The 9,102-nt window shown below is 42.3% G+C and overlaps 1 protein-coding gene across 3 annotated transcripts; it reads right to left on the minus strand.

Moving 5' to 3' along the window:
* Window positions 1-3,892: 3,892 nt before the first annotated feature.
* LOC147756204 (uncharacterized) lies at window positions 3,893-8,430 on the minus strand. Of its 3 annotated transcripts, none has more exons than XR_015326539.1 (3): window positions 8,288-8,430; window positions 5,944-7,694; window positions 3,893-5,377 (listed from the first exon to the last, which is right to left on the minus strand). XR_015326539.1 is itself a non-coding variant. In XM_086987280.1 (3 exons), exons 1-3 carry the CDS (start codon window positions 6,769-6,771, stop codon window positions 5,280-5,282), a joined length of 372 nt encoding a protein of 123 aa, XP_086843406.1. In that variant the 5' UTR covers window positions 6,772-7,158; the 3' UTR covers window positions 3,893-5,279. The 3 variants fall into 3 exon arrangements, 1 of the variants encoding a protein (XP_086843406.1); XR_015326540.1 differs by having other exon boundaries at window positions 3,893-6,282; window positions 6,677-7,694; window positions 8,288-8,428; XM_086987280.1 differs by lacking the exon at window positions 8,288-8,430 and having other exon boundaries at window positions 6,126-6,282; window positions 6,655-7,158.
* Between the last annotated feature and the right edge of the window lie 672 nt (window positions 8,431-9,102).

Genomic DNA, 9,102 nt, shown 5'->3' on the forward strand with positions numbered 1-9,102 from the left:
CTATAACAGCAGTAGCAGAAATAGTGAGAGATCAGAGTCTTGGTAGCGGCGAGAAAGTGATGGCCTATGGAGATGGATCCATTGGGCATAAAAATCTATGATGGTCTTCCACCTTTAAACGTCTCGAATGGGGAGTCGCAGGAGCAACGGCGCTAGCGACAACACCATAAGAAGCCGCCAAGGCGGCACTGTGCTAGGAAGAAGCCTTGGGTAGGTAGGATTACAGCCAATATCTCGCTACTAGTGGAGAAGCAGCGGTTACAGCCGCCGCAGCTCATAGTAAGACGAGGATTCGTTTGAAGCATACAGTTGTACCAATGCTTGCCGCGTCCGATCGCCTGCCGAACTTTTCGCGGCACCATCTTAGGCCACGCGAAATGAAAGCTCGCCGCCCGTTCGTCCTGCTTTGAATTCAGCCCAAAGGTTCGTTTATCGCTACTACCACTACCATCCTCCACTATGGCGCCACCTGGTTTGCCGAGGAAACGAGAATAATTTACCTTGAGGATAATATGCCTGCTTCGTTTGCGCGCTTCCCAACGAGGGCAGTGATAATCAAGAGAAGCGCGCAATGGTGATTTTTCGATCTCTCTTGCCAAAAGAGCCACGCGAGGTAGAGAAGGATGAAAATGAATAGAGAGAGAGAGAGAGAGACAGAGGTTTAGCGGAAAAAAAGTCAGGGGGAAAACTGCGTTCAGTGCGGAATATGGCCATGAGTCCTGCTCGTATGGCAGCCAATTATCTCTTTTTCTTTCTTAGGCCTCTACAGGCAACGCCAAGGAAGGCGCCATCTAGATATTAGATCGACGTATTTTGATACAGCAGATTAGATACAGACAGCTCAAGGAATGCCCCACCAAAATGTGCTGCCTACAGAAATCAATCCGAACGCATTTCATCTGGAGTCGGTGGCACTGCTTTGTGAAAAGCGCGTTTCGTGCTTTAGATCTAAGCGGAATATACATATCAAGTTATGGAAAAAGTATTGACCTTTTTTTGGGCCAAAATTGAAAATAATCTTTTTCTTTTGAATATTTTAAACGGCCGTTCTGATCGATGATGACCTTTTCAATAACGATGATAATACGATTATCCTATCACTGTAGAATGTCAGTGGCTTCTGGGTTACGTTTTGTGTGTTTTTCATTTAACTTCTGCCAATTTCTACCGGATAGCTAAAAACGTATGTGGTCTCGATTGACTTCTTCTTTCTTCTAATTGTAGACAGCAGAGTTTCGAATCAATCGTTTTTCCAGGCGACAGCAACTCTTAGAGTACGATTCCTTTCCAATCCCATCAAATATATAGCTTCACCTTTGTTTCACAATAGTCTGATTGTGGAGCACTTTTTAATTTTTTTTTTGTTTGCACATTTTTTTTCAGCTATCAACTGCCCTAAAATGGCTCGATTTCGTCGCGTATTCCGTAAAGTTTCGCAGATGAAAATACGATTGAGTAAATTAGCTTGTGTGGCACCAAATATCGAGTTTGTCTTTGCAGCCAGCTTTCTTCACATGGTTTGGGTTCAAATCTGGGCATGGATGCGCTTCGTTTCGTGCTGGGATTTAGCCGTTCCATAGAATGCTTAATGGCATACAGGTCATACAACTTGAAATATATAGTTTCATCGGCGATATCATGGTGACTCACGCGTGGGTCTTGCTCAGTTTCCGCTATAATTTCTAATCCTAAAATTTTTTTCCTAATCGAACGAAAGCGACATAGCCATCTTCGGGTCGTTCCTTCCGATCACGCATCTTGATTATAAGCAGCATAAATGTTCCAATGGGCTCCGGCAACATTTGGTTTCTATCGTAGAAGAATCGTAAAATATAGTGAGCTTCAGTCGTCTGCGAGGCGCTCTATTTATCTCATTATTTATATAGGCGTTCTAACAATTGTAACCCAACTACTTGCCAAACCTCAGCTTTTGAATGCTACCAGCGCCGACCCGACCCGACCCGACCCATATTACACGAGACATGTAACTTTAGAGCCATCTAGTAAGAAAAACGATTAATATATTTTCGACGAGCCAATAATTGGAATGGGAGTGAACTTAAAATTTGATGCTAGGAATTTTGTTGTCCTTTGTATTTCTTACTAATTATGTATACTCCTATTTAGTTAAATAGAGCCATATGGTATAATTTTTTTTTTTTTATTACAGAGCAATACTTCAAGTTTACCATCTACGTCCATCAATTTCCAGCAAGAAAAATTTGCCTGATCCAGGAAGCGATTTCGATTCGCACCCACATCTATTAATACGAAGTCACTTAAAGCTTTTCGTTGTGTTTTAAGCTAATTTTCACTTATACTCTTGTATAAATCAGCCTTCGGAGTTATTTTTTGGCATCATTAATTCAAGGATTAGCGAGAGTACTTTTTCTGAATTTATGAGAATTTTTTAACAGATTTATAAAAAAGCAGAAAAACCTTATCAGTATCTATTGTGGCCATTATTCTATTTAATTCCTTTTTCCTACTGCAGTAATGCAAGTGATTAAAGAGGATGCAAACAAAACTCTGTTTAAAATCTCTTTTTTTATATCTTTAACATGTATGCCCCTCATTGTTACAAGAGTTCAGCTTTGAAAAAATTGATTGTTTTTATTATTACATACGCAACAATAATATACTAACCACGTCCAAATCTGCACTGTATTTCTGTAAATATAAAATAGTAACTTATCAATATGAAACTATTGATTTCTTAATGTTGGAAATTAACTTGAAATCACACTGTTATGCAAAAACTTTTCATAGGGCTGAGTTAACCTCTGCCTAAATCAAATGAATATGTGGCAACAGTTAAGTAGAATTTATAAAAATAATTTAGGACAAGGATAGACGCAATAACTCGAAACGATCGGCTTATGCAGAACCTATGCATTTATTTTTATTTGGTTTGTTAAATTGGCGCAGTTGCAATTTGGGAGCAGGCTGCCAAAATACCTGGAAGGCCACAACAAGGAACTAACCATTGGCTGATCGGACATAATGATCATAGCATACATCATACAGATGCATGCATGCATACAAATCGTATAAGCTAAAGCGAATAGTTACGATATATAGGGAGGGCATCGTGTCACGTGGAATACTACTTAACAGCTTGTCGTACTTTCTGTCGCGGCTCTTGTACAAGCGCCGATCGGTCTTCTACAATTTGACCCTTAATCTTTAGGCTTTCGGCGCCGTGTCTAATGTTAAGAACGTGTTTTACTTTGCCAGCATGGAAACTACAATTAGCACGATGGTGCATTGTCGTCTGAACACTTACGCAGTGTGCCTCGACCCGTCTCTATTTACGATAACACTATTTAACATAGCCAAAACTATTACGTAGCCGTTAGTAGATAGGTTCGCATGCTGATATTAATTTCTAATTACAATTTACACATATATGCTTGTTCGGCGGGTGGCATAGAGCTGCCTTTACCATTACTGCTGACACAGATTAACGGCATGAGACGCATGTAATACTTTATTTATACGGGCCCAACTGCATCAGGTACTATCAACAAGATCGTTTAGGCATGAGCATCCTGAGCGTATGAGCTTTGTTAACCGGATGCAGCCGTGCCTATTTTAGTCACTAGAGTAGGACCTAAGTTTCTAGGTACCCTGTTATAAATTGTTGTAAATTGTTCTTACACAGCCCGATCGGCTAAGCGTCACGACCGCATTGCGATCCTGCGAGACAGTAAATGGCTGCGTTTTTAGTAAAACCTCGCCCGATTTTTGGGAAAAACGACGAATGCAATACCGAATTTTAATAATTAACTGCGCCCTGCTATTGACCGACATAATACGATAACAATATGGTCCGGTATATTTTAACCCACATTTTGTAAATCCTAAATCCCAAAAAAAAGACGCCAAAAAGAACCGCTATTATAAAGAAGTTTATTAGTATACTTTAACGTAATGTGTTTTCTACATTTTCTTTTTATGCTCGTTGGTCAATATAACAACCTGGTAGCGTTGTTATACTGACAGAATCGATACGTGAGTAGTTCTGGCTGATTCCAGTCCTGCAGTATAGGAGTCGCTGGGCTGTGCGGCAGTAGTCTCTCCAGCAGCGGAATCAAGCAAATAAACTCATTATCTCATTTTATCTCCTGACTTGTCTGGCTGGCTAGTAACATCCGCCTTTCCTGAATCCCCTGGATACCTCATATGTTACCCTGTATTCCGCACATAATGTAGTATTATCTCCTAGCTGCCCGCTTCCCAGTTCCCATAGCTCAGTCGTTGTTTTCGTCGTTTTTGTGATATCCAGACCTGCCGCATGTCCCAGTTTCCCGCCCGCATATTCTCTGCCGTGGCTCCCTATCCTTCCCCCCTACAGCCCACACCTTCACGATCTCTGCTCATACGAACCCCTCGCTTACTCGGATATTGAGATAGCTGTTGTTGCTCTCTCTACACGTTCATCCCATTACGTCGTCTATTTCTCGAGATCTTTTGATCAATGTCCAGCGCGTCTGGCTCAATATTAGCCCCCGCAGTTAATGGCCAACTGTATAGAAAAAAATAATTAACACAATAGGAAGTATTTGATTAAGAAGGTTTTTTATTATTGGAGAATAACTCCATTTTACGTTGCGCATGGTGGAACCGGGAGGAACACTTTAAGCGTTCGTTTGTAGTGGTAAACGTAGGCCTTTTTCACAAGCATTTTATTTTTTTTAAACTAAAACTTGGGCTTGATGTTAGCCCTGGCAACAGTATGTGGAGGCCGATCGCAGCGCTAGGATGGCGTTCTACCTATTTGCATTATCGACAACTCGAGAGAACATCCGTGAGAACATTACGCAAAACCGGCATTGCTAACATAAACCAGCACCCGCACATTGTGTGTTGAAGGTGATCAAGGCTGACGGCGCCGTCTGATGTTTCCACTGTTCGTATTTAGGTGTTTATGTTCGTCAAAGTTCCTGTGAGAACTGAGAGAGGCATCTGTGTGTAGGTATTTGCACTGCGCAGTGAAGGAGCGGCTGAGTGCAGAAAGATGTAGGCAATGGCCAGTAAATTGGCCCCTCCTGCAATATCATATATCATCTGAGCTTTCACGGAACGCCGCCGTTACCGCCAGCCGCTTTCAACGCTGGGCGATGTTATATCGGCAACTCTCCGCATCATCAATAACCCCTTCTTTCTCTCCCAAGTGACGGCGGCAACGGCGGAATGCGAATCCTGTCTGGGGCGAACCAAGTGGATACTGATGCCAAGCGGCAGTTACACAAGTACCAGCAGGTACCTATGGCTAGTTAGCCGAAACGGGCCTGAGTTGGTGTCAGGGACGGCTGCAGTCCCGCAGCCCTCGTGCGTTTGATATCACCATGCTCATGCCATGAAAAGAGACAGACTGACAAACGCAAGGATTAACCACACAGAAACACACACAACACATATATCAGTCGCTAGTACAAGTTCATACTTCATACGTTGGCTTACGCAATTTCGAGACACTTCTAACCAGTTGGTTAGAAGTGCCTCAAGGTTTATTGGTCCCTCGCGCTTTTTAGTGATTTGCCGATTAAGCATCATTATATAGGTTATTTACTACAGTTGACCATCGAACTTCGGTTGTTTCTAGCATGAACAATATATATGTCTACAAGCAAACACACACACACACACACGGACCTACGTGGGCTAAAACTCTCCGCCTTCTTATCTAGCCCACTAGTCAATTTCTTTTTGTCGTTCTGTCCCTTAGAACAGGTATTGCGGACTAGTTCGCAGCAACTATTTGCTGTTAACTAGGGGATGTAATACGCGGTTTTGGTTGAATTTCGAAATTGACGCAAGCATTACAAGATGGTACTAATGAATTCAGAAGGAACAGCATCGTCGAACAGATTTGGAGGTTCAACGGAACGCAACTAACGTATCGATCGCAGAAGGCCGGAGCTTTCTCTCAGAAAGTACCTGAGAAGGTAGTCAGAACAGTAGCGCCATTTATTAGCGATTCCACTCGTCCAGCAAGACGTCGTCTGATCGAGGCGACCATCAACTGCTGCCGCCGTTGCTGCCCGTGGACTGTCTATGCGGCGCGGTAAATGAGCAGCGTACCAGATGGGGGCAAAGCTTAGCAGATATACGCGACGTACCTGCTGACACAGCCACTTTGCGAGAAGCGTTTCGCTTACTTCCAGCTTCGTCACGCACGCCATTGCAGATGACAGCGAACGGCGTCACCGATACGTCCGGTCGAATATAATTGCATATTTTCACCAGAAATATGCCTTCCACATACATCATTAATAACTGCAATAAGGATAATCGTATATTACAATTGGTAATACTGTTAAAAATGGGACGGATTTTGGCGGCCTCTATTGTTTTCTCGCTTCTGCTGATTTCGTTCAGAGTTCGCTGCGGAACTGACGTTGTTACTGTTAGAAAAAAATTAAACTATTAGATTTAAGTTTGATTTGGTTTTATTTTACTACACTAGTTACTCTGAAAAAATAGAATTTTCTTTTTTTTTTTGTATATTATTTTTGAATAATTAAATTGGTTATTATACTTTTTCTTTCTTTAAATACTTTCCATATGCTTGCCTTTGTAAAACCACAAGCATAAACTCAGCAATTGCAGTAGCGCTGTCCGTCTGAGAAGTTAACATGAATATTTTACCTTGATGACCGCAACGTCATACCTCTTCCAGAATATAATTGTTCGAAGCATCGAAATGTTGTCATTGAACTTTTTCGCGTCGAAACATCTTATCCTCTTTAGCGTCGAAAGTATCATTGACTGCTACACTGACCGGGCGTACCTACAGAAGTTATTCAGGGTTACAAAGTCGAAAACTTTATCTAGCAGGGAGCTAGCTTTCACGCTTCGGATCCGAATTATAATAGTAGTTTATCAATCTGTAATAAAATCACAAATAAGTACAGCAGGCTGTCGCCACTCCTGTCGAGTCTGGCGCAATGGGGCTATTCGACATTGCGGCAGAGGTTGAGATCGTCGCATTTTATTACCTTCGACATTATCGTACACAGACGAAATCCAATCGGTCACCCGTGGGATAGCCAATCCATAATTTACAGTCTTTCTCTGTACGCCCACCTTCAATAACAGTATTAGCCGAGGCCTCCTACACTTCGCATACAATATGCGCTCTGTCGGTGCAATACGGTCTATGTACAATGTGCGCCCGCCCACAAGGCATCCGTAGCGGGGCTATGGTAATCGTTTTTTTCTTTTTTTTTTTTCCATAGAGGCATGGATTAATACATGTTGGCGGTAGCCATTCCCATCCATTTTTTCGTCACTGGCGCGTTCTCTTCTGTCGATCCTCTTGCTGGCCACCTTGACAAGCGGACGACGCTAGCCTCCGATCGATTGGCCTCTTAACACAATACGGTAGCACAAGATGATACTAATAGAATCCCTAAAGACTATGAATCGCTAAAGCTGGCCTCGCGGTTCGATCGTAGAAGACGGCAGAGACGACCGTAGACACTGTGGCTGTAATCTACGTGGTACGCGGTTACCTGCTCTAGTCGTACGGATCCACTTCCCACTGTTATCACGTGCTGGGTACCGGGAGAAACGCATGAAAAGCACCATTTCATCATCCGTTCGGCTAGATCTAGCTGCCTGCCGCAACAAACGGATCTGCACATGGACGGGACCACCGTCGCCCGGCTTAGAGGATACAGATGCCGCTGCAATCGGCGAGGTAATGGTAAGCGTTACAAACGTTTTTGCTCATGAGTGCTCGCCACTTTCTATATCCCATGGGCAGTCTGTGAAAAATCGACTGCGCAACTCAGCTAGCGTGAAACTCCGTAACCCCTTTAGATAGAGTTGGCGCATCTAGATAAGCCGAGGCCGTCACTTTCAAAAAATATATTTGCTATTGTTAATGAATAGGCAGTACATGTTTATGGTATGGTAGTTAAAAAATAATTAAACTGTGTGTGAATATGTGAATTTGGACAATTTGAAATATCGCGTTCAAGATGTTAGCGATCAACCATGTATGCGTACAAAATAAGCATGTATACAATATAGAACATGATTTAATATAAACCAAAATATGAGCAAAAGCGAAAATAACGGATTCAATTTGGTTATATACATACTTCATTAAAAAAAATTCCACGATCAGTTTTGTAATTAGTGCTAAAAGATACAGTAAAAACCGTAATTGCCAGGCGTATCGCCTACCGTACATAGCCCTTAATCTCAGGTTTCTATGCTAAGTTTAAGAGTCGCTATCGAAATGGAAACGTTTGAACATTACAAACAGTTTTACCTGTAAATCTAGGTTGCAATGTTTACTCTTAACAATTAACCAGACAGGGGTGCTCTGGGCTCTTAATCGAGGAAGAGACTGTACGTTTCCATGCAGCGTACCTGGGCGCTAATTCCACCTAGAAGAGGGCTCTTTTGTGATACTTTGTCCATATATACGGGGAAAAAAGTGCGACGGCTAAAGGAAAAAAAAACACGATTTACATTGAAACATATAAACGAGCCTCCAATAACTCCCTTGAAAGTTGTAGAAAGATGACTATTTTGGGCGACGATCTCGACAACGACCAACAATTTGCGAAACATTCAAGCCCAGAAAGAATAGCTTAGTTTTCCAAGCTCTACACAATTGGGTCACATTAGAGTAGCACGAGTTAATTGATTAAAAAGTGGAAAACGGCCAGGCGATACGAAGACAGTAGCGTCAGGGTCGCGGCAGTCGGCCAGATCGGCCATTGCAGGATTAACAAAATACTAATAATTATTATACTTATTAAATAGGCTAACGAACAAAACAATGGATTGACTGGAACAATGTAACGTATTACCTGAAACACAATTTATAAAAACAGCACAAATATAGGAGCATAACGAAGCAGTGGCTTTGGGAATACGGACTTGACTCTTACCGGTCCACAGCAATAGTGCTACCGGGGGTACCGAGTTCGAGCCCTTCTGCAGATCGAGGTGGTTGAAATTGGGTATAGTTGAAATCCGTATGGCCTATGCCTGCTGGTTTTAGATAAGTGACAGCATTCTGTTAGATATCAATATATGTATCGATACGCGATAAAGGTATCAATAAATGTTCGGGTC

This window comes from Varroa destructor, unplaced genomic scaffold, assembly GCF_002443255.2.
Source record: "Varroa destructor unplaced genomic scaffold, Vdes_3.0 BEIS01000004.1, whole genome shotgun sequence".
Classification (NCBI taxonomy): Eukaryota; Metazoa; Arthropoda; class Arachnida; order Mesostigmata; family Varroidae; genus Varroa; species Varroa destructor.